Below are 26,767 nucleotides of genomic sequence, written 5' to 3' on the forward strand. Positions count from 1 at the left end.
CCCCAGCTTAACCAGTTTGTATTGGCAAAATGTCATTCATTGTAGCAGATAATTAATTATAGATTGTTTTTTGCTTTTACTTAACTTACACTTGTGTATGTTTTGTCTGTGGGAAAGAATTGTATATCAGAGATAGTGAACTATATTTTTAAAATCCTTCTCAAAGGTCAATCGGTTTTGCACTTTTAACAGTTTTATTGAGGTATAGTTGACATACAGTAAAATGCCTGTATTTTAAATGTATAAGTTCACAAGTTTTGGCATATGTATCATCTCTGCAAACTTCACCACAATGAAAATGGTAAACATATCCATTATCCCCAAAAGTTTACCTGTGATACTTTTTAATCCCTTTCTTCTACCCCATCTCACCCTCCAAATGTCCCCAGGCAACTACTGATCAGATTTTCATCACTACAGATTAGTTTGCATTTTCAATAATTTTATATAAATGAGGTCACACAATATATACTCTTTTCTGTCTGGCTTATTTCACTCAAGATAATTATTTTGAGCAGGTTCAGCTTCATGGGATGGGAGCTGTGCAGTCTCTCAGGATCCTGTGCTTAAAAGGGCCTGACAGTTTAATGCTCTGTTGTCACTGTTTTGAAATTCTTAATAATTTATGAGCAAGGGATCCCATATTTTCATTTTGCACTGTGTCTCACAAATTATGTAGCTGGTCCAGAATTAAAGATTCATCCATGCTATGGTATACAGTATATCAATAATTCACTCCTTTTTATTGCTTAGCAGTAAGTATCCCATTGTATGGATATGCCACCATTTGTTTATCACTCACCACATAATTTGTTTATCCATTCATATTTAGACATTTGAGGTTTTTTTCCAGTTACAAATAAAGCATCTGTGAACATTTGTTGACAAGTTGTTATGTAAATATATGCTTTCATTTTTCTTAGATACATACCTAAGAGTGGAATGACTGGGTCATATAGTAAGTAGATGTGTGTCTTGAGTTTTTTGAGAAACTGCCAAAGTGTTTTTCCAAAATGGTTGTACTGTTTTACATTCTCTCCAGCTATATATAAGAGTCTTAGTTGTTCCACATCCGGGCCAAGGCTTGGTATGGTCAGTCTTTGAAACTTTACATATTCTAATATGTGTGTTGTGCTAGCTTATTGTGGTTTTAATTTTCATTTTTCTAATACCTAATGATGCTGAGCTTCTTCTCATGTGCTTATTTATCAGTTGTATATTTGCTTTAGAGGCTTATTCATATTTCTTTCCAATTTTCTTAGTGTACAATTGTGGTATTAAGTTTTGAGAGTACTTCATGTATTCTGGATACAAGTCTTTATCAGATATGTGCTTGGCAAGCATTTTTCTCTCCATTTGTGAGTGGTTTTTCATTTTGTTAATTATGTCTTTCAAAAAATAGGTCTTAATTTTGCTGATTTTTTTTTTTTTTACAGATTGTATTTTTTTTTTTTAATGATTTAATGTGTTTTATTGATTAAATTATTACATTTGTGCCAATTTCCCTTCCCTCTGCTCCCCTCCACCCGGTGGCCCCCCTCCCTCCAGTTGTCCCCCCCTTTTAGATTATGTCCATTAGTTGTGCATACAGTTCCTCCCAACCTCTCTCCGTCTATTCCATTCCCTCCTACCTTGATCCCCAATTCCTATATCATCTCCCTCCCTTTCCCCATTCCCCCTCCCTGTTGACCTCCCCCCAATATGCTTCCCGTACCCACAGTTCCTCTTTCCCTCTCGTTGCCTATTTAGTTTGCCTTTGTTTCATCTCCCTAGCTTCTGTTTTTTTTTTTTTAAACCAGTCCCTTTAACATCTCATATAACAGTGGTTTGGATCTAATGAACTCTTTCAGTTTTATTTTGTCCTGGAAACACTTTCTCTGTCCTTCTATTCTGAATGACAATTTCGCTGGATAGAGTATTCGTGGTTGTAGGTTTTGGATTTTCATTACTTTGAATATTTCTTGCCAGTTTCTTCTTGCCTGTAGGGTTTCCCTTGAGAAGTCAGCTGATAGTCTAATTGGGACCCCTTTGTACATAATTCTTTTCTTCTCTCTTGCTGCTTTTAAGATTCTCTCTTTATCTTTAATTTTTGACATTTTGATTATAATGTGTCTTGGAGTGGTTCTCCCTGGGTCCAGTCTCTTGGGAACTCTCCTTGCTTCCTGGACCTGCAGGTCTATTCCCTTTCCCAAGTCTGGGAAGTTCTCCTTTATTATATTTTCACTCAATTTTTCAAGTTCTAGTTCATCTTCCTCACTCTCTGGCAAACCAATGATTCTTATGTTGGGCCTTTTATAGCTGTCCCAGAGGTTTCTGATCCTTTCGTTGTTGCTTCCCATTTCCTCTCTCTGCATTGGTTGACTGCTTGTTCCTTCTCCAAATTCCAGTTTGTTGAAATGAACTCTGGATTTTATTTCCTTTCCTTCTATCTCGTATGCGGTTTTGTTCCTTTCGTTATGAAAGTTTTTCGCTTCTTTCATATCTTTTTCCTGCTCTTTTGTGAATTCTGTAAGCCACCTGATAACAATGGCCCAGAACTGAGCCTCTGACAGGTTTCTTATCTGTTCATCTGTCAGGTTCTCTATCTGCTGCCTGGTGAGTTGTGTTACCGGTATTTCTAAAGTTGCCTGCCTCATTTTGACAGATGCTTTTTGTTTTCTTGGGCTGGCTGTGGGGGCAGTGCCTGCGTACGCGACACAAATTAGCGACCGGCGCCTGCTTGTCCGCGACCTATTTCGCAGCCCTGTGGTGCTTTCTGTGGGGGCGGGGGTCCAAGATGGATTCACACAGTTATTCAGCTAGGAGACCGGGATCCGTCCTCCCGCCCCCCTGGGCCTCACTGTTCAAGGCGATGCGGCGGCCGCTCTCTCCAGCTCCGGAGTCGCGCACCGCCAGGGACTTGGCCACCGGGACTCCTCGCCGGGGTCGCTCACTGCCAGGGGCTTGCGTAGCCGCTCTCCCTAGCTCCGGAGTCGGAGTCGCGCACCGCCAGGGACTTGGCCACCGGGACTCCTCGCCGGGGTCGCGCACCGCCAGGGGCTTGGCCACCGGGACTCCTCGCCGCCCGCCGCTCCGGGTGCGACCGCAAACAGCACTGCCCACTTTAACTCTTACCTGCCCAAATGGCACCGTTGGTTTATAACTTCATATGTTGGACTTCCGTGTAGTTTTATTTTCTGGAATTTCTAGTTATCCTTTGTTTTGAAGTAGTTGTATTCCTGTATAGTTGTAGAGGGAGACCTAGCGTGTCCGTCTAAGCCTCCATCTTGGCCGGAAGTCTACAGATTGTATTTTTAATGTCATATCCAAGAACCTTTGCCTAAACCAAGGTCTCAAAAGATTTTGCCAATTTTTTTTTTGTGGAAGATTAATAGTTTAAAGTTCTACCTTTAGGTCTATGATCCCTTTTGAGTTAATATTTTTATATGGTGTGAGACGTAAGCAAAGTTCATACTTTTTGCTTGCACTTAACAAGTGTTACAACATCATTTGTTGAAAACTCATCCTTTCTCCACTAAACTGCTTTTGTACCTTTGTCAAAAATCATTGTCCATATATGTATAGATACATTTCTGAAATATCTCTTTTGTTCCATTCATCTGTTTGTCTATCTTTACAACAGTACCATACTATCTGGATTATCACAGCATTATGATAAATCTTGAAATCAGATAAGGTTAATGACTTGTGTTAGTGATGTTCCTGATCTGTGATACATGTTTTTAGCACGGGATAAAACTTGACTAGGTAAGAGCAATGATAACATTAATGGGAAGTAATACCATTGAGAGAAAAAAAAATTTTATTTTAACCAGTTTTTCTATTTGTCAGTATCAAAATTGGAATGAATGTGAAAGAGAAGAAAATTGGTGGATTCAGGAAAAGACTGAAATGCAGCAGAAGTAAGTACATAATGGAAGAACAATTAAAAATAAACACAAAGAAAGCTTAACGAGGACTGAAATATGAAGAGTGAGAAACCTCTAAACACATAGGTATTAACCTACAAAATGATAAATTGAGTACTGTGGTTTGGAAGGAACAGTGAGATTAATTTAATTTCTCATTGATGTGAAAACAGAGGCACATTGAAGTCCTCACATAAGAGTTTATCTAGAATCTCCTCTCAAACAGAATCGACTTATAAAAATTTGGTGCTAGTTTGACAGTTGAAAGTCAAATCTTTGTGAGAAAATATTTCCAATCTATAGATGTTTTGTTATAAATAAAAACTTCATCCCTGAAGAACCATTTCATACCTTACAAAATTGATCATGAAAATGAAACAAAACATACACATGGTATTACAACAATTATGTTTGACTAAATACAATATAAAAATTAATATTTTAAATGCTCCTTTGGGGAACATTTTTTACATAGACACATAGATAGTACAGGGAACTTGAGATTGAAGATGTCTTTTTGTTGTAAATTTTCCTGCAGTAAGCACATACATTTTTCATTGTACCCAGAACTTTGAATTACTTTCAAAACTGGAGTTACCTGTTCTGAAAATCCATGGCTTATTTTAATATCCATGAAAGCCTCTGAAAATTCTTTGAATAGTAAATGCTTGAAAGGAGCAGATTCCTTAGTGAGGTCTTCATTTCCAAAGACCCTTCAGTCTACACCAGCTGCAAAATGAGTCAGCAGAATCACCATAAACCCTGACCAGCTGGTGAGTGTTGCTCATCCATTTACCCAGTCTTTGGCAGTTTTTAGGTTAAAGAATATACATGATCATTATAATAGGAAAGGGGGCGAAAGTGGAAGTCATGAGTTGAGCTATAATAAATCAAGGAAATTGATGTTTATTATAAATCTATCGTTTATTGTGGGAAGGCTATTTATAGACCGTGGCATTATACAGATTGGTCCAACCTGCTCAACAAAAGATGTTAAACCATGTTAGTCAGAAGAAGCAACTGATTCAAAATTGTCTATTAGGAGAGGCTGGGGAGGTGAAGCAGTCGGTGGTTGCGGAAGGGGCTAAGGCTGTTGTTTTCAAATATTTTTATCTTCACTCATATTTTTATGTAATCATCAAAGATATTTCATCAAATCTTTAAATTGTTGCAAAGGATATAATTTACGTTTATTTTAACAGCTTTATTAATGTATAATTGACACACAGTGATCTTCACATAAATTGTACAATTTGATAAGTATTGACATATATGTATATATAGATATATCCATGAAACTATCACTGTCACAGTGATAAAGATAGCCTATCAACTGCCCTCTCCCTCATATTGTCCTCATACCCCTTTGTAATCTCAAGAAAAAAACATGAAAACTATAAGTTAATTTAGTTGAAGGTTTTTAAAAAGAAGTTACATGTGTTTAATAGAAATAGTTATTCAAGTTAACTATTTCCTTCATGAACTTTAGTAGTTTGTGCCTTTCAAGGAATTTGCCATTTCCATTAAGTTACCCAACTTATAGGTATAAAGGGAATGGGTATAATATTTCCTTATTATGCTTTTAATATCTGTAGCACCTGTAGTGAAATAACTTCTTTCATTCTTGAAATTGGTAATTTGTGTCTTTTCTTTTTATCATCAGTCTGACTATATCATTTTATCAGTTTTCTTTCCTCAAAAAACTAGCTTTTAGTTTTATTTTTCCTATTGTTTTTGTTTTCCTTTTTATCACTTTCCTCTCTGATATTTATTGTAACCTATTTTCTGCTTATTATGGGTTTCTTTTGCAGTTCTTCTAAATTCTTAAAATGAATGCTGAAATAATTGACTTGAGATCTTTCTTCTTTTCTAGTATATATGCTCTATTATATTATAAATATCTCTAGCCCTGATCAATATGATTCTGTTGGTTGGGTCTCATCCCATAAAGTGAAGAGTCTCTGGTTCCATTCCTGGTCAAGGCACATGCCTAGGTTGCTGGTTTGGTTGTATGCAAGAGGCAACCAATTTATGTTTCTCTCTCACATCAATGTTTCCCTTGCTCTCTTCTCCTCTCTCTAAAGATAAATATTAAAAAAATCTCTCTAAATATTGATTTAACTTCTGCCCACACATTTTAATATATTGTATTTTCATTTTCATGTCATTCAATATACTTTCTAATTTTCATTTTTATTTCTCCTTTGACCAATGGGTTATTAAGAGGTGTGTTTTTTAGTTTCCAGATATTTCAGGACTTTCAAATATCCTTCTTCATTTATTTTTAATTTAATTCTATTGTAGTCAGAGGATGTATTTTATATGACTTGAATCCTTTTAAATTTATTGAAATTTGTTTAATGGCCTAGAATATTCTCTAATTTGATATATGTCATATCAAATATGATATATACATATCAAATATATGTACTCATAATACGTATCCAACTTTTATTGGATGTAGTAGTCTATCAATTTCAATTAAGTCAAATGGGTTGACAGTATTGTTCAAGTCCTCTACAGGTTTACTGATTTTCTGTCTACTTATTCTATTAGTATTGAGAGAGGGAAGTTGAAATTTCCAACTATAAACATGGAGTCATTGATTTTTCCTTGAACTTCCATCAGTTTTTGTTTCATGTTCTTTAAAGTTCTGTTCCTGTATGCAAAACCACATAGGTTTATTATGTTCTCTTGATTATGTAACCCCTTTTTCATTATAAAGTAACATTCTGTTTCTCTGGTAATATTCTTTGATCTCAAACCTACTTTGATATTAAATTAGCTATTCCAGATTTCTTTTAATTACTGTTAGCATGATAGATCTTTATATACAATAATGTAATTTTATACTTAAAGTGGGTTTCTTTTGTGGATAGCTGGGTAATTTTTTATTGGATGTCAGACATTGTATATTCTATCTTGTCAAGTGATGGATATTTTTATGTTCTAGTATGTCTCTCGTACTCTGCCCTGCAAACCCTAGCAGCTTTGGCCCCTCTGGACTCCCAGCTCTGTTTCCTCATCTCAAGGAGACTGATGCTCTATACCATGGCCTGGCAAATCTATCCAGGTAGTAAGCTAGGGCACTCATGAGGACAATTCAATTATGTCGCATCCCTAAATGATCACTGTCCTTCATTACCTGATGTCCAGTGTTATGACATATAGGTTATTTAGAACTGTATTGTTTATATAAGATAGAATTTTCCATATATATTCCTGTTACCTTTCTAAGTTAATTCTGTTTTAGTCAAGGAACAAAATCTATATGATTTTACCTTTTAAATTTGATTAAGAGTCATTTTAAGGACAGTCTACTATCTATCTTTGTTAATGTCCTGTGTCCATTTGATAAGAATGTTTATCTTGCAGTGTTGGGTGGGCCGTCATAAATGTCAGGTCAAGATGGTTAATAGTGTTCTTTGAGTCTTCTATATATTTATAATTACTGATTTTCTATTTGTACTGGCTTTACCTGAGAGAGAAGTGTTAAAATAGCCAATAAAACTATGTATGTAGATTTCTCTTTTCAGTTTTATGGTTTGCATCCTTTTTTTTTTTCTTTTTTCAAATTCTGTCATTAGGTTGATACACATTTCATATTATTATGTCTTCTTAGTGAATTGATCCCTTTAACATTATGAAATGTCATTCATTGTCCCAAGGAAGTTTTCTGGTTTTGTTTTTTTTAGTTTATTTTGTCTGATATTAATATAGCCAGCCCCTTCCTTTAAATTAGTGTTTTCAGAGTATATCTTTTTCCATCCGTTTACTTTTAATATATATTTGTCTTTATTTTTAAAACAAGTTTCTTATACACATAATACAACTGAGTCCTTTTTTAAAAAAATGAAATTTGACAATCTCTATTTTTAATTGGAATGTTGAGACTTTTTGCATTTAATGTTGTTATTAATATGGTTGGATTTAAATCTATCTGTTACTATTTGTTTTCTATTTGTTGCATTATTTTTTTTTTAAGTTCTATTTCCACCATTGTCGATCACCTTTGCTTGATTTTCTTCTGAGGGGGGCTGTTGCTCTGGGGCTTACAGAATATATTTTTTAACTAATCAGTCTATTTTCAAATAATATTTATACCACTTAATATATAATGTAAGAACTCTTCCAACACTACATTTTTATTTTCCTTCTCCCATACTCTGTTATTGTTTTTCCTGTATTTTACTTCTTCCTATGTTATCAGCACAATCATTCTGATGCTCTTCATGACTATGTGAGGATTAATATCATAGGTACCATAGTTCTTTTGTCTGAAGAAGTTACTTTTGTTTGTATGTTTTAACATTTCTCATTGTATAGGTCTGCTGGTGATGATATTTTTTGTATGTAATTCATTATTTCACCTTCATCCCCCCTCCCCCCATGTGTACAGGGCATGAACCTGGCATGGCACAGACCCAAAACTAAACTGGGATAAACAAGGAGTTACTTTGCTCCTGGCCAATATGAGACAAGCACCACCAAACCAGGTGTAACTCTACCCACAACAGGGACATCACCTTCATTTTGAAACACATTTTTGCTGATAGAAAATTTTAAGTTGACAACTTTAGAGGTACTGTTTCACTGTTATTTTTATTATGCATAGTTTGATTAGAAGTCTACTGTAATTTGTATTTTCATTCCTGTTTATAATGTCTTTTTGTTTTCTGAATGCTTTTAAGACTGTCTTCATCAGTGATTTTCATCAATTTGATTATGCTGTGCTTTGATGTCATTTTTATTATTGTTAATTATGGTCAGGGTTCATTTATAGTCTCAGATCTGTGGGAATATAGTTTTCATTAAATTTGGGGAAATTTGGGCATTTAAAAAAGATTTTTACTTCCCCATTTTTCACTTACTGTGAAATTCCATACATATGTTAGGCTGCTTTATATTTTCCTACATGTCATTGAGGTTCTGTTAATTTTTTTCAATTTTTTTCCTCTGTGTGCTTCAATTTGTAGACATCCTGTTGCTGTATCTTCAAGTTTATTTATCTTCTGTAGTGTCTAATTTGGTAATCCTATTTAGTGAAAGTTTCATCTTAGATATTGTATTTTCATCTCTAGAATTTCCATTTGCTTCTTTTTTATACAGTAGTCACTCTATATCACGGTTCACTTATCGCGGCCTCACTGTATCGCAGGATTTTTAAAAATATTATAATTAATTATTTATTGCAGATTTTTTGCTATATCGTGGGATTTTGCAATACTGTATACATATGTTGTTCAAGTTACATAGGTTTAAGAGTGTAAAATAAGTGTAAGGTTCCTACTTCACGGGGGGGGGGGTTTAGAATGTAATACCTGCGATAAGTGAGGGAATACTTATTTCTCTCTTAATTATGTTCATCTTTTTGTAATTTCCTTGAGCATATTGACTGTAGTTGCAATAGCTTGTTAAACACTCTTATGTGTTAGTTCAATTATCTCTTTAATTTCTGGGTTTATTTATAAAGACTGATTTCCGAACAGGTCACATTTTCCTAGCCCTTCATGTTTTGTAACTTTTTATTGGAGTCTAGCCACTGTAGAATTTTATATTTCTAAGTGCTGTATTTTTTTTTAAGTGGGAGAGTATTCCTTTTAAATTTCATATTTTGTTCTGACATTCATATAAGTTAGTTATGTGTTATCCATCTTGATCTTAAGAGTAACATTTTTAAGCTTCTTTTTTTAAAAGAAGATCTAGAGTAGCTGTTTCTCTCAGGCTACTCCCCACCACTAAGATATTACCCTTTGTGGGTATTTACTAAATATCCTGGGTATTCGATTAGGTATCTTCCTTTTGGCTTTGAGAACTGAAATGAGTATCAGACTTGCATGAATTCTTGGGATTTTTCAGATTTTGCTTCCTTGGTAATACCTCTTACCCTCAAGTCTACTCAGACTTGTAGTTTTATCATATCCGACTAGATTAGCATTTAGCCATAGCCTCAAGGGAACCCCTGTGCAGATTTTTGGAGCACCCTCCTAGTATTCTTTCCTTCAAATTCTAGCCCTTTGTCTTCCTCAAACTGATTTTTATTCCATTATTTTTTTAACTAAGTCTATATAACAGCTTGTCTCATAGAGAGAGCACCTCAATAGGTTAGACTTTGTTGCTATAGCAAGCTCAAATTGTGTCAGACAGTTTTAATCTTCTGCCACAGAGTGTTGCTTGCAACCCAAACTCTGATTTTTTATCTTTTTATACAATAGGACCTTCTGGTTCTTTTCGAGTTTTCAATCCATGTGGCACAGTTCAGAAAAATGACTCTAGACATGATGCTACAGCGATCATAGGGTTTATTGCATGTTTCTTTTCTCGTTGGTATCAGAGTCTATTGTCCCATGTTTGAAATTAATTATTCTATATATTTTGTCCAGTGTTCTATTTGGTCATGGTGAAAAATCCAGATCTTGTTACTCCTGTATGGCTGGTAATGATAGTATGCCATTTTAATCATGTCATATTTATTTACTACATTTAACAAATATTTATGGAACACCTGGGCAAAGCTCAGAAATACAGAGATAAATGAGTCACAGACTAAGTTACAATACTGCAGTAGTTTTCAAATATGGCCCTCAAATTCTTTAATATTCCTTCCATCAGGAGGTGAGATTTACTTCTTCTCCTTGAGTGCAGATACTGGGACTCCTTGTTTGATACACTATGACTGAAATGATGCTGTGCCCATTTTCTAGCTCAGATTGTAAGAAAGTGGTAGTTTCCTTCTCCTGTCTCTTGAAATGTTCAGTCCAATATGCTGGAAGGAACCAAGTAGACAAAAAGGAGTTCTCGTGTAGTTGTTCTGGCTGGCAACCCCAATTATCCAGCAGATTGCCAGCATCAGTTGCCAGACGTGTTAAGTGTGTAAGTTTTCAAAAGATTGCAGCCCCAGATGTAGTCATCCCAGCCTTGAGCCACTCCTGCTGACATTGTGGAAGAGAGGCAAGCTGTGCTTGCAGAGCTCTGAGCACATTTCTGATTTGTAAGCAAAATAAATGGTTATTGTTACCCTAAGATACCAAGTTCGGAGTGATTTTTATGTAGTAAAAGACACCTGGAACAAATATAGTACCATTAAGTGCTATGATAGAGGTGACCAATAATCAAGAATTAACAAATATTTATCACATGCCTATTAATGGTCAGGTACTGTGTCAGAAAAGGCTTTTGAAAAATGACATATGAGTGGAGGTTTAGAGAAGGTATAGAATCAGAGCAAGAAAGGCAGAAAGAGTTGCTTGTTTGAAGCCGTTGAAAACATGGGGACATCAGAAAAACTAAAGTAGAGGGTATGGAGAAAGATTGTGAGGCGATGAGGTACTCAGGGGCCGGTTCAGTAAGGATGTGATACTGAAGAATTATAATTTAATCCTGAAGGCAAGAGACTAATTTGCACACTTGTAACCACTCATTTATTTAATGACTATTTCCCATAGACTATGCTCCAAAGAAATTTATCTCACATAGAATTTTTATTCCCTATGAAGTTTCCAGCATCTAGAATGGTACCTGGCACACATAAGGAGTTAATAAATGTATACTGAGTGACTGATTAACTGACTAAAGTACCATGTGAAAATTTCATAGGTATGACATGATCAGATCTGTGTGCTAGAAAAATAATGCAAGCAGAGGTTTGGAGAATGGTTGGGAGATAGGTAGGTGGCTTACTCGGTTTGGTGCCATGAGATATGAAAATAGATTGTGTGTCTTAAACGACAGAAATTTATTTCTATTATAGTTCTGGAGGCTGGATTCCAGATCAGGGTGCCTGCATGGTTAGGTTCCAGTGATAACTCTTGTCCTGACTTGCAGGCATAGCTGCCAACTGCGTGTTCACATGGCAGAGAGAAGAGAGGGAGATCAAGCTCCCTGGGGTTTCTTCTTATAAGGGCACTAATCCCATCATGGGCGCCTCACCCTCAAGATCTCATCTAAACCTAATTACTTAATTATCCACCAAAGGCCCCATCTCCAAATATTATCACATTGGTATTATGAATATCAATATATGAATTCTGGGAGGACAAAATTCAGTCCTTAGCATTAAGAAAGGAGAAAAACATAGTAGGAGGTAAATGTAATCATTCATCTAAGAGATGATGAGGGTGTGAATTAGCGTTAATAATCTTCCTAGGACATTTTTTTCCCTAATCCTTAAAATTATGTATTTTTCTTAGAGCAACTCCATTTGTATGTTGCTATCTTTTTTAATGTGTAAGAATTTTCAAAATCAAACCCTAAAATAAAAAAGGCATTTGGCACTTTAATCACAGAATTTAGTGAACACACATTACAGAAACATTTGCATGTGAAATTGATATGTAGTCCCAACCGTGTTTTTAAAACTATGGAAATACTACAAGTAAAACTCCTGCAGTTTCAGTGTTTTAAAGGAGAATAATGAAAAGCTAACCTTAAAATAAGAACCCATTTAACTTTTTATATTTGACCTTTTTGTTAAACATAATGATGTTAAAAATTTTACATTTAAAAATGTTTATTATTCATAGCATATTAATCATAAAGGCCCCAAATAGCTAAATTCATCTTTCCAGGTCAGAATATATAGATAATGGTATCAAGACTAATAGTTGCTATTCCTTCACTGTCCCCGGTGCTCACATACTGATAATCAAAGCTTGAACAATTTGATCAATAGCTTATTGCTGGCAATAGAATACTTTAGTCTCATTACTGAACCACAAAGAACATCCAGATTAATTTCCATAAACATTTGGCTGTGATACAGGGTGATTATAATAATGTTCCCCAGACTCTGCTCAGTAGCTTGAAGTGGACAGGTTGTCACCTGATTCTTTCAGACTAGTCATCAAGAACTGGTTTTTTGGAGAGAATTTTCTGGTTCACGGACCAATAGTGATGTTTTGGAAGCATTTTATACTGTCATAATGAAACAACAAGCAAGCTTTTTGTACTGACTACTCAAAATGTTAAGAACCAGTGATACAAACATAGAACATTATTTTTCACATTGTGTTTTTACTCCCCACACCCCAGCTTTTGAAAGATAATAGGTTATTAAAATATTTGGAAAACATAAAATGCATAAAGAACTAAGAACTATCTCCAATCTTACCACTGACAGAGAATCATGTCATAATATTCTCATGTATTTCCTTTCAGACTTTAAAAATTTGGGTTATTTTATAATTCTCCATGCTTTATTTTTTCTTAAAACCTGTTTTAAAAAACTTACGCACTAATATCTCTATGTAAATAGATCTGTATTATCACCTTTAATAGCTGGGGTGTTTTTACATCGTGTGTACTGTAATTTATGGACCAATACTAATTATAACTATTGCTTATACTTATTTATTGCTTACCATATGCTAGGCACCTAAGGTTTTCACTTGTGTTAATGAATTTGATCCTCACAACACTATTATTTCTCCCGTTTCTTACAGAATTTGTTTGACCTCTTAATGTTAGACATTTTAGTAGTTAACAATGCTCTGATTGATAATATAAGCAATGTTGCTCAGAATTAGCTCTGTTCATGTTCTGAAAGAATGTCTTTAGGATAAATCCCAAAAAAGTACAATTACTGGGTCCATTTTCAAAGGATTTGGTTACATAGTTGTAAATATTTCTTTTAGGAAGAATATAGTACTATACATTTAACTCAACACTGTGATTGTATTATTCCCCGCATTTCTGATTCTTTCTATTCTTTGTGTGAATGACAAAAATTAATCTAAATGCTACTTTAATTTGCATTTTCACTTTTAGAAATGGATCCTCAATCTTAATGGCTTTTTGTAAGCACTCTTTGTATACCACTAATACTAATGCTGTTGTCGACACTTTGTAAATATTTGTTTGCATTCTACTTTTGGAAGTACGCACTTTCTTTTTGGACATAATTTACATAATTTCTATTCACGTGCAAGATCCTTTGTTCCAAGTGGGACGCAAAATACAGTAGTGCCCCTTAAAATTCCTACGTGAATATAGTTATTTCTTAAATAAACAAATAAAATTACTAAATAAACATTTTAAGTGATGAGGAATCACTAATCAATTTCTAGCTCCATTTCTCAGTTTTGTTTTTTGCTCACTTTTAGGGGGGCACTCCTGGGTTGTGAAACTTATTTCCCAAACACAACTGCTTAGTAACTGCACAGTTAGTCACTACTAACCAATGCCCAACTAGGAGTGCTTTCGACAGATTCTGAAGCCGGGCGTTCAAGGACTCGAGCCCTCTGCAGGGGAGGCGCGCGCCGACACTCCCGTCTTTAGGGACTCGAGCTAATCCATTCAGCTCACATGACTTCATCCAAGCAAGTTTCTTGTCGCCTCACACAGCATATTACTTATAGCCATTTTTACCTAGATAACTCCAAACGAAGAACGTCCCATCCCCCTCCGCAGGGACTGCAAAGTTATGACAACCGACTGAGACTGGGAAAAGGGGTTCCACTCAACATAAACGCGACCCCTCCTCTTTCTCAGTCTCTGATTCACTCTTGGGAGTGGTAGTCGGCTTTGACGCGCCTTCAAGACCCCATCCTCCGGCAACTGCCGGCCAAGGCAAAAGCAGAAAACGCAGGCATTACCCTCCTCGCCTGTGTGACTAATCAAGTGAGGAGTCGGGACGAGGGGGTGCTTTCATTGGGCCTTTTTGGGTGAGGCAGGTCCTGGGCAGGTTCTGGTCAGGCAGAGCTGAGGTCGCCCAGATTCCCGACAGGCTCCACGCGGGGGCCTTCTCGGCTTCTTCGTTGTGGCCGCCGCCGCGGTTGCTGCGGTTTGGTGAGGCGAGAACCTGTCGGGGACCCTGTATAGTCTATGTCTGTTGTTGTTTTTGCCTGAGGAGTCATCCTTCCTCCGTCGCACCCTGACTCCCGTGGTGTCGACGGGGAGTCCCTGCGGACACCTCGGCACGCCGTGGAGATGCCTCTCTTTGCCACTAATCCCTTCGATCAGGATGTTGGTAAGTGCTTCTGCCGCTCCCTGTGCACCCGCCCCCGAACTGCAAGTCCGCTCTGCCTGGTCTCTGCGTACCTCCTGGACTTCCGGGCCGGGGACAAGCTGTTTCCTTTTACTGAGGCTCCAACCTTAAGAGTTCCGAGGAGGTTGCGGGCTTGGCGCATCCTCTTTGAAAGAAATGGTACTCCGACTGCAAAATGGGCTTTGAGCTGGAATCGTGGGTTTGGGAAGGACTGTTTAAAGGGTTGCTGTAGGAAGAGCTTCAGAGGAACAGCTGGTGTAGCATCTGGTGCTGGGACAGTGCTTCTGGAAGAACAGGGCTGAGGGATGACGAGCATCTCGACTAGGATAGAATTATAAGCCATATAATAAAGTGTTTCCCTGGACAAATGTTAAGCACTTGGAACTAGGAGAATGTTTTAGGTTAGGTTCCTTAATGGATTTTAAAATCTATTTTGTAACAGTAACGGGAGGAGAGAGCTTCTGTTTAAGGGCAGACTTGAAAACGTTGGGAGAGCTGCAAATGGAATATTTGGCAACAGCTGAGAAAGAATTGAGGCCCTGAGCTGCTGGGCCGCCTCAGAGGAGGTCTCTGTACTTTTAAGAAGTGTGGAGGAGGACCTTGAATTTGAAAATGCTCATTTGTTTTGAATTTGAAATGTCATGTGTGTGTGTGCTTTCTTAATTATTGGTAGTAGGTACTGATCAGACCTATTCAACAGGTTAGATTTTTTTTTTTTTCCCCTGGTTTAAAGGTAGTAACTACAGGACTTTGAGTTTCCGGGAAAATAATTTTGGGGTGATTTGAATGCAGTTAGGAACCACCTTGGCCCATAGGTGTGGAATGGAAAGCAAACCAAATAGCGTGTCCAAATTCCTTAAGGCAGAATTTACTAATTACTGTAGTAAAGAAATATAAGGGCAGCTTTTAAGTAGAGTTGCTTGTATATATACATATATTTTTTAAAGTATATTTTATTGATTGTGCCCTTACAGTTGTCCCAGTTTTTTCCCTTGGCCCCCTTCCACCGGATATCCCCCTTCTCTCCAGCAGTCCCCCCCCCCCCCACTTAGTTCATGTCCATGGGTCGTGCATATAAGTTCTTAAGCTCAATTTACTGAAAAACTTTTTTCTTGTATATTTATATATATATATATATATATATATATATATATTTGCTTGTGTATTTTAATTGTGAATGGTAGGTGTCAGATTTTGTCTTCTTAATCCTTCCTTCCAGCATATCACGGAAGCTTGCAGATTTGGGTTTAGCTAGGAAAGGGTTAAATTTATATTTGCCATTTTCTAGCTGAGTGAAATCAAGGACAAGTTACTTAAGCTCTTTGAGTCACTGTATCCTCATCTTTAAAGAGCAAAAAACAGATTTTGTTCGTGATTAAGTGAAATAATATGTGTAGAAGGCCTACTACGGAGCCTTTTTATATAGTAAGTCACCTATGAAACGGTGGCTGTTTGTTTTTGTTTTTGTTTTTAGTTTAAATGAATGTCCTGAATACTAACAATAGATGGAACTTTAGAGATCACCAATAATACTTGTAAATAATTAACTGGAAAATTGCATTTAATTTAATAAGTACTTAGCACACATTATTTACAGAACAGTGACATAAGAAATAGAGTTAATAATACGACATGGTTGCTGTTCTTAAGCACTTTTGCAAATTACTACGTTAATTTCTAGGACAAACGCTTAAACTAAAACAATTTTTTAAATATCTGCTTCTTTTGTTCCCAGTACCTTTACTAGTTTTTATATAATCTAGCTTCCAATTACCCAATCACCTTTATATCCTACTCACTCTTTCAGTGCACATGTCCATTGGATTCAAATACATTTCTTAATATAAAACCCTTCCTCAGTTCCTACAACATAAAGTTCAATACAGGTTCCTTCTTGCCTGTGTATGTTTGCTTCTATTATCTTTCTACCTTTCCACATGTCCTCATGATTAAAGGCCAACTCAAATTCCAACTCATTATACCTGAATCATTTCCTGATTACTCTGTCCTACGATTTTTCAGTAGCAACACTATTGATGGTTTTGCCCAGATAAATGTCTTCGGTGCTGGGGGTGGGGGTGGGGGTGGTCTGAGCTCTCTAATGTGAGGTGTTTAGCAGCATCCTTGACATATACCCACTAGATGCCAGTGCACCTTCCACCCCCACTCACATTTTAAAATGTTTCCCCAAAATTGCTAAGTGTCTCCTAGGCCTACAAAATAGCTCCCAGTTGAGAACCATTGCTCTAGTTCACCATAATCTCTTTTCAGACCTGGAACACATTTTGTCATTACCAAATAATTTTGCATTAAAGATAGTTATATCCTGTGTTATGTCCCTTAACTATTTTATTGGTTGCTATATAATAGGTGCTTAATAAATATTTGTTGAATTAAGAATGTGCCACTTGAGCTTGCTGGGTAGTAAGTTTCTTGAGTGTAGGAATATTGTTTTGCTTCAGAAAAGCTTACTTTTTAAAGGTAGTCAGGTTTGGGTACTTGGATCAATTCTCTCTTCATGATCCATGTATCAAAATATCATGAACGGTTATCTAAGAAGACCCATCAGAGACTCCTAGTAAATAATCCTTGGACAAAGTCCAATAGACTACCATGTTAAATTTTTTACTAGGCTAGCATGTAGACTATAGTATGTAGAATACACTTAACACTACTCACTTTATCCATCAATGAATATTCTAGTGATATTAAAGTGTTACCACTAAATCACTTGATATAATTATTAACCATTTAACATTAGTATACATTTGTACTTCTTCAAAATTATCTTCCACTTTATTTATAAACTGAAATGGTGAGTCAGAAATTCAGGAACTGCTTTATGTAAAGTAACATTTCAAATAAAGAAGCAAAATACTGGGAATAGTTCTTCCATTGAAGGAATGGCTAAACATGTTATTAGAATGTGAGCTCCACGAGGACAGGGATTTTTGTTTGGTTTGCTCCCTACGATATTCCCAGCATGTAGTGCATCTGACACTAATACATGTTCAGTAAGCATTGAATGAATGAATCTCATTTTGGATTTCACATTTTTTGCCAAGTTCAACTCTAATGATAAAGTAACTCATTCCATTAAGCTTTTATTTTAAGTCCCTAGCGAAGTCCATCTTGCCCAATCCAATGGTCAATTTCTAGTCCATTTCTTTGTTGATCTCTTAACATTCCTCTTTGATGTGCTTTATTCACTTGGTTTCCAGGACACAGCACTTCTTCTGATTTTCTGCATAGCCCTTTTTTGGTCTTTTTTGGCCTCTCCTTTTTGTGCTTTCTAAATGTTGGACTGGGCCTGGAACTCAGATTTAGAACTTCCTTGAAATTTTTTTCCCTTAGTCTTTTAGGCAATTTAACTTAGCTTTAAGAATTCATTTTTTTAAATTAAATTTATCAGGGTGATACTTGGTTAATAAGATTTTGTAGGTTTCAAGTGTAAATTTCTATGATACATGATCTGTATATTGCATTGTGTGCCCACCACCCAAAATCAAATCATCTCTCACCATATATTTGGCTCCCTTTACACCTTTACTGCTCTCCCATCCCCACCGTCCTTCCCTCTGGTCATCATCATACCGTTGTTGTCTATGTCTATGAATTTCAGTTTTGTATCCCACATATAAGTGAAATCATATGGTTCTTAACTTTTTTTCAGACTATTTAGCTTAGAATGATACTCTCAAGGTCCACCCATGTTGCAAATGGCAGTATTTCATCTTATGTACCACATCTTTATCCAGTCATCTAGCACAGGACTCCTCTGTTGTTTCCGCATCTTGGCCACCGTGAAAAGTGCTGCAGTGACAGTAGGGGTGCATATATCTTTGTGAATATATGTTTTCAAGTTTTTCAGGTAGAAACCAAGAAGAGGGATTTTGGGTCATATGGTAATTCTGTTCTTAATTTTTTGAGGAGCTTTCCTACTGTTTTCCACAGTGGTTGTAACAAGTTCACATTTCTACCAGCAGTGAATGAGGGTTTCTTTTTCTCCACAACTCTCCTGCATTTGTTGCTGCTTGTCTTGTTGATAACAGCCATTCTAACAGGTGTGAGGTGGTATCTCATTGTAGTTTTTATTTGCATCTCCCTAATAGCTGGTGAAGTTGAGCATCTTTTCATGTATCTGTTGGCCATTTGTATGTCTTTTTGAGAGAAGTGTCTCCTCAGGTCCTCTACCTATTTTTAAATTATATTATTTGTTTGGTGTTGAGTTTTATGAGTTTTTAAATATTTTGATTATTAAACCCTTGTTGGAGCTGTTTGCAAATATCGTCTCCCATTCAGTTGGTTACCATTTTTTGTTGTTGGTGGTGGTGATGGTGGTAATTTCTTTTGCTGTGCAGAAGCTTTTTACTTTTATATAGTCCCATTCATTTATTTTTGCCTTTACTTCCCTTGCCTTTGGGGTCAAGTTCATAAAATCTTCTAAAACCAAGATCTATAAGTTTAGTGCCTATGTTTTTCATCTATGTGATTTATTGTTTCAGATGTTCTATTTAGGTCTTTGATCTATTTTGAATTAATTTTTGTACATGGGACAAACTATAGTCTAATTTCATTCTTTTGCATGTGACTTTACAGTTTTCCCAGAGCCATTTATTTAAGAGGCTTTCTTTACTCCGCTATATGTTTTTGGCTCCTTTGTCAAAAATTATTTGCCCACATACATGTGGGTTTATTTTGGGGTTCTCAATTCTATTGCATTGATCTGTGTGTGTGTTTTCCTGCAATACCATGTTGTTTTGATTATCATAGTCTGTAGTATAATTTGAAGTCAGGGGGATGGTACCTCTGGCTTTTTGCATTGTTCTCACGATTGCTCTGGCTATTTGCGTTCTTTTGTGGTTCCATACAAATGTGATGATTTTTTTTTTTTTTTGGTTTTATTTCTTTCAAAAAATGACATTGGAATTTTGATGGGTATGACATTACATCTGTATAATTGCTTTAGTTAATATGAACATTTTAACTGTTTATTCTCCCAATCCATGAACACGGAATATCTTCCCATTTTATTGTCTTATAGTTTTCTGTATATAGGTCCTTCACATCCTTTAAGTTTATTCCTGGGTATTATTCTTTTTGTTGCAATTTCAAAAAGAATTTTTTTAATTTCTTTTTCTGAAATTCATTGTTAGTATTTAGGAATGCAGTGGATTTTTGTATTTATAGATTTTGTATCCTGCAACTCTACTGTATTTGCTTATTGTTACTGATAGTTTTTTGGTGGTGCCTTTAGGATTTTCTATATGTAAAATCATGTTACTTGCAAACAGTGACTCTTTTACTTCTTCATTCCCAGTTTGGATACCTTTTATTTCTTTCTCTTATCTGATTGCTCTGACTAGGACTTCAGAGCAGTGTTGAATAAGAGTGGTAAAAGTGGACGCCTTTGTCTTGTTTCTGATTTTAGAGGAAAAGCTTTCAGTTTTTCAGCACTGAGTATGATATGAGCTGAGGATTTATCATATATGGCTTTTATTATGCTGAGATTCTTTCTATATCCATTTTTTTAGTGTTTTAATCATAGATGGATATTATATCTATAAATAGATGCAGAAAATTATATGATTTTTATTCTTTGTTTTGTATATGTTGAACCTTCCTTGTGCTCCTGGAATGAACCCCACTTGATCATGATGTATATTATTTTTAATGTATTTTTATTTGATTTGCTAGTATTTTGTTTAGGATTTTTGCATCTGTAGTCATCAGAGAGACTGGTCTGTAGTTTTCTTTTTTTGTGTTATCCTTGCCAGGTCTTAGCATAACGGTTATGTTGGCCTCATAAAATGTGTTAGGAAGTATTACCTCTTCTTCAATATTTTGGAAGAGTTTGAGAAGGATATGTATCAAATCTTTGAATGTTTGGTAAAATTCACTGGTAAGGCTATCTAGTCCTGGACTTATTTTGTGGGAGGTTTTTGATAGTTTTAATTTTCTCACTGTTGGTTGGTCTGTTTAGATTTTCTAATTCTTCATGATTCACTCTAGGAAGGTTATATATTTCTAGGAACTTATTCATTTCTCCTAGGTTATTAAATTTGTTATTGAGTTCAGATTCTGGAGCTATATAGTGCCTGAATTCATTTCTTGGGTTTGCTGCTTACTAGCAGGGTGACTTTGGTCTAGTTGCTTAGATACTTTGTGCCTCAGTTTTCTTATCTTTAATATGGAATATAGAGATAGTAATAGTTCTTAGTTCTCCAAAACTGCTCATTCCTTCATCATTACCTATTTCAGTAGATGGCACCATTGGTATTTCCTGTCACTCATCTCTATTGTCTAGGGATCATCATTGTTCTTTTTCCTTCACTCATCCATGCTATCAGGAAGATCTTTTGGCTCTACTTAAAAAATATATATTGAATCTCATCACTTTTCCTTACCTCACCATGATTATCTCATTCCAGTCATCATTACCTCTTAGACTGTGGCAAAAGCCTTCTACTAAGGCTTCTTTGCTACCACTTTTGCCTCCTATAATCAGTTCTCATCTACAGAGGTCAGTGATCTTTGAAAAATGTCAGGTAATGTCACCCGCTCAGAACTCTCCAGTACCTTCCCATTCCACTTATTGGGGAAATGCAAATTCCTTATTGTGGTGCACAGTCAGGCCCCTTCTTGGGTCTCTTACGTGATTTTGACCCCCAGTCTCTCATTCTAGGCCTCCTGGGTCTTAACACTCCAAGCTCATTCTGCCTGCGAATCTATATTGTGCTGTTTTCTTTGCCAATGATATTCTTCCCCTCAGGTATTTGAAGATCCTCCAATCACATCATTCAAGACTATTCAAACCAGTTTTTAAGAGAGGCTTTCCCAAATTACCCTCTGTAAAAAAAAAAAAAAAAATTCATCTTGACCCACTCACTGTTACATTGTTTTTATTTTTCTATATAGTATTCAACTATCTGACATTGACTAAGTGAGTGAGTGATTGATTGACTGATTGACTAGCTGACTGTGGAATACAAACTCCATAAGGATAAGAACTTTTCATGTCTATCCCTAGTACCTTAGGGACAGTGCCTGGTACATAGTAAGCACTCAGTAAGTATTTATCAATAATGAATTATTGATATTATTTTAGATCTCCAGTCCTGTATTTCTATTCAGTCTTCTGTTATCACTGAGAACGAATAAATCTATCAGAAAACTGAACTTATCTTCCCCAATCTGGTACTTCATTCATTGTTTGGTAATTTTATAATGTTCTGTAGTTATTTAGACTTGCAATCCAAGAAGCATTTTGAATGATTCCTCTGTCTTTGCTAAATCATTGTTTTGTTTTTATAATAGTAAATTTGCATTCCTTCCTAGTCAGTTTATTTTGGACCAGTTTGTATCCAACAGAGTTAACTATGGTTTTCCTTTGTCTACTCACTGTCATAAATCACAGCCAGATTAATCTTCATAAATGTTAATGTCCCATTATTCCCTTGCAGTATTGTGTGATGGAAGGACCTTGGCCTTTGGGTTTAAATTGCAGCTGCAGCATTTACTATTAGTAAGTGGGCAAAGTATGGACTTGGGCAAGTACAGAACCCCTCTGAGTTCACTTTTCCACCTTTCTCCATTGCCCCTTTTTTATGAGCATCTCCAAGTTGATTGAATGAGTTTTTCCTGTAGCCTGAGTCTGGTGGGCAGTGATCCTGTCAGCATTTCTCACCTCCCTAAATCTTTGACAATCATGAATTTTGAGAAGATCAGAGGAAGCTGCTTATCAGAAAAAGTTCTCCAATCTATTGAGACTATTGAAATTTAAATAAGGCTGTGTGTGTCATTTTCTGGGTATTGCCAGGCAAATTTATTAATCTCACTTATTCAGTATTTGTGTAAGGATAATATGAGGATGGAATGAGGTAGTTAAGAAGCTTTGAATTCTTTAGAAGCAGATGTTTTATTTTCATTGACATTTTTCCCTTTCCCACAAACCCTGTTTTTGTCTTAGAAAGTAAATAGTTTTGATTTCATTTGCTATTTACAAAACCACATGAACTGCTGCTAGCAATAATTTATATTCTTCTGATTTAAAAAGTACTTGTTGTTTTAAAACAGAGAAGAATTCCACTTCTATGCTTGTTGAACCTGAGGCAGCCTCAGTAAATGATGTGAACAGTTTTAGAGTTCTGAATAGGTTGCATTTCTGATACTGACTTGTTTGTGCGTATGAAAATAACAAAGGTAGTTCATAAGTGTTCAGCATAGTATCTGCTAATGACTATACCAGACACTCCTGGATGTGACTTAATTCAGGAACTGTAAGGTCATACTTATTTATGATATAGGCAATTTATATTTTATCAGACACCAGCCTGTCATTTCTAGTTAACCATTAGCATTTTAACATTAAGTTTTAATAAGCATAGCTATTATGCTTTTAAATAAGGTGATAGGTTTTAAGATTTAAATGTGTTCTTTTTAAAAAAAAGCACTATGTTTTTTAAAAAGTCTGCTTGGCTACCAGTCAGTAGGATGATGAATTAATTATTTAAAGGCACTACCAGATCAAAGTAACAACTGCTTTCCTTTTCTAAGGAGTAAATGCTATACTGGAGGGTATTGTCCAGGATGACTCACTCAATCTTCTTGGGCTTCAGAGGGGCTGAGAGTCAATCAGGTAGGGCTATGAGATTCCTTTATTAGAACTTCTAGTTCCACTTGAAGTAGCTTTACATATTTTCTGTTTTTGTTTTTAAAATAAGATTTTCCATTAAAAGAGAGTGCTAAATAACAAAGAATTTGAATGGTCTTTGTTCCATTTCCTGGGAGGGAGCCTCTAAATCCCTGGAATTTCCTGAGTGATAGGACATCTTTGTTATTCATTGTGGGGTTTCGTAATACTATACCTTAGTTTAGGTATACTTACTCAGCAAGGGGGCTGGCCATTCCAGAAGGAATAATCTTGTGATTAGATAGTTGGGGCTTGAGTCACATGATATCAGCCCCACCAGGAAGCAGGGAGGGGACTGGAGATAGAATTCCAGGAGATGATCAATTGTATCTTAATAAGCAAACTCTTAATAAAAACTCGGGAAACTGAAGCTCAGTTGAACTTCCTGGCTGGTGATTTTAGTGGCTAAATGGCACTGGTGATTGGACCTCAGTCCAGCAACCTCAGCACTTCTGGTTTTGCTGCTTTCCTAGGTCTGGAGCTGAAACACAACTGAGGCCTAAATGTCATCTCTAGTTTGAACAGAACTCTGTCTCTGTGGTCAACAGAACCAAGACTTTGTTGTTAAGATTATTTGATGTGGGCCAGAACCTCACTGTCCTAAGGGTTTAATGCTTAAGGGAGTGGTTGAGCAAGGGCTTGAATGGGAGTCATATGAGGCTATTCTCTGGTCTCTTTGTTCCTCCTCTAAGGGAGTGTGCTATTACAGAACAGCAAGTGAGGTCTGTGCCCCTCTAGGCAGAATTCTGGAGGTAGAGGTTTAGTGAAAAAGAAAAAGGAGTCTTTATTCAAAAGCTACTCAGGGCACATCAGAGAAGGAAAACTCTGATTCCAAAAAACCTCCGCTGCCTTGCGGCATACCTCTTCAGGGGAAAGGCTAAGGGAGTAAACCCCGACAGAAAATCCGGAGCCGGAGTCCCTAAGGCGGTTTGACGTTGTAGTCAACACCGTCAACTCCTGCGGCGCACCTGAAGCCAAGCTGTATCGACTCCGTCTTTCCCTTGGATCCTTCAGCTGCGAAGAGAGGGGGGGTCTGCTGCATGGGCAACAGCAGACCCTCCATATCACCCTGCCCAGGCTCTGTAGCTTTAGCTTCACTGGAGAGGACACTCCAGCGTCATCGCAAGATGTCGATTCAACACGGGAGGAGACAGATACCGTGTCACTACCGAGTCGGACTGCACAACCATTCTCGGCGGTGCAGATAGACTCTTAAGAAGCTATACCATCGTCTCTCGAGACGGACGGCTGCCGCCGATGTGGAATCTAATGAACAAACTGAACTAACAAGGAAAATAGAGACACTCATAGATGGAGAACAGGATGATAGCTAGTAGTGAAAGAAACAAGGAAATAGTGACTCCCAAACCAGTAGAAAATCATTAGTAACAAAGGGCAAATGTAATTAAAGGGTCTCAAGGGCAAATGTAATTAGAGGATCTCTGAGAAGGGAGCTGACAGCATTAGCATATTTACAAATCACAATAGGGGCATTTAGATAATCCTGTTAGATTGAAACTCCAGGGTAACCAGTAATGGAGAAACGGGGAAGAAGGAGAGGGGTGAGGGAGCTAATCGTGTTAGGGAGGGGGAGCTAATCACATTACTACAAAACCAGTTTTCTTTGTTTACTTGGTGCACACATTCTCCTGGCTGAGGGTGCGCCCGACTCTGCAGACTCCTGAATAAACACCTTGCTTTGCTGCTCAAGCCCTGTGTCCTGGTTTTTATTGTGAACATTTCTCACAGTAGTGGGGAAGTTAGGAGGTAGAGGGATTGAGCAAAGAGGAAAAAGAAATCATGAATGTGGACAACAGTGTGGTGATTGCTGGGGATAAGGGGTTATAGGGAGCTAAATGATAACGGAAAAAATACAATAAAGATTAAATAAAAAAATAAATAGATGATGGACTTGACTATAAAAACATTTTTCTGAATCCTTTTGGAGCAGGGTTTTTCTTTGGCCCTTTGTTCTATTTTGATTTTTTTATATTATTAGAATGAAGGTGTAAGAAATACAGTAAAATAGATAACGGCCAAGAAAATGTAACTCCGATGTTAAAGTGCTGGTGAATGTTTATCAAATCTCTTTCAATTGTGTAAAAATAAATGGGATTGAGGGACTTGAGCACCAAGAAACGGCTAACCACCTCCTACCTTCCTTTTTCCCTTCCTTAGCATAATTATTTTTACTTTTAGCTTTAGTTAGATAATTGCTACATTAGTACAGTATCATACTAAAATGTTAAATAACAAAGATGAAAAGAGTATTTTCTGAGCTGCAAAATCCCACTTTTCGCTGAAAAAAACAAAAAACAAGCCAGAAACATCCTTGGGGAAACGCAGGCAGCTACAGCATGATGACCCAGTCATTCCTGAGAAAGAGAGAGAGAGAGCGTGCCAGTCTCTGCTTTCCTTCTGTTGAAATCTTCCAGCCCATAATTCCAGAGGCATTCATCTTCTCAGCCAATCTCATCCTAGACTGTTTACCATTGCCTCAGGCAACTTCCTCCTATAGCCCCTCCTATTCCTTCCCAGTAATCTGATTAGATCTCTCTGTATCATTGGCACATGACTAGCATATGCTAGGGGAGGAAAGGCCAGGGGAGAGTCTTAACCATATGACTGGCAATATGAAAGGGGGTCTAAACCACATGGCCAGGGAAGGAATGTTCACCCAGGGGGTAAGGTCCTTGTTTTCCCATTGCAGGCTTTTCACCCTGATGACATTCCACACCTGGCCTATTGTTTCTACCCTGCTCATGCCTGTCTAACTGCCTACTACAGTGATACACACTGATGTGCCGGGAAGGTGATGCATCCTGAGGTCACAAAAGCTTTCTTCACATTTGGGATCCTCCCAGAGCTAGCCCTCATTTCTTCATTGCCTGGTTCAGCTTTGTATCTTTTATAATAAAACTGTAATCATAAGTGCTTTCTGAGTTCTTTGAGTTATTACAGTGACTTATTGAACCTGAGGGGGTTGTGGGAACCCCTGAATTTGCAGCAAGTTGGCCAGAAGTGTATGTGACTTGGGAAACCCTGAACTTGTTGCTGTTGTCTGAAGTGAGCGAAGAGTTGTGAAGTTCTCTGCTTTCAACCTGTGAAGTCTGCATTAACTCTGGAAAGTTAGCATCAGAATTACACTGTAGAGGGTTTGCATTGAACAGTAAAAATTGAAAA

At 36.8% G+C, this 26,767-nt stretch overlaps 1 protein-coding gene and 2 non-coding genes across 3 annotated transcripts in view; 1 reads left to right on the forward strand and 2 right to left on the reverse strand.

Moving 5' to 3' along the window:
• Window positions 1–8,295: 8,295 nt before the first annotated feature.
• Window positions 8,296–8,430, reverse strand: LOC150019657 (small nucleolar RNA SNORA48). Its single transcript, XR_016509565.1, has one exon. It is a non-coding gene; the product is annotated as a small nucleolar RNA SNORA48 (small nucleolar RNA).
• A 1,531-nt stretch (window positions 8,431–9,961) lies between these two features.
• On the reverse strand, window positions 9,962–10,084 carry LOC150019658 (small nucleolar RNA SNORA28). Its single transcript, XR_016509541.1, has one exon. It is a non-coding gene; the product is annotated as a small nucleolar RNA SNORA28 (small nucleolar RNA).
• A 4,559-nt stretch (window positions 10,085–14,643) lies between these two features.
• The window catches only part of STAM (signal transducing adaptor molecule), a 60,285-nt gene continuing 48,161 nt past the window's right edge, over window positions 14,644–26,767 (forward strand). The window contains exon 1 of the mRNA XM_090266569.1: window positions 14,644–14,874. Coding sequence (XP_090122695.1) covers window positions 14,835–14,874 — 40 coding nt within the window. The 5' untranslated portion in view covers window positions 14,644–14,834. The remainder of the gene's footprint in view (window positions 14,875–26,767) is intronic.

The sequence above is a fragment of the Furipterus horrens genome, unplaced genomic scaffold (genome assembly GCF_987537825.1).
Source record: "Furipterus horrens unplaced genomic scaffold, mFurHor1.1.pri manual_scaffold_2, whole genome shotgun sequence".
Classification (NCBI taxonomy): Eukaryota; Metazoa; Chordata; class Mammalia; order Chiroptera; family Furipteridae; genus Furipterus; species Furipterus horrens.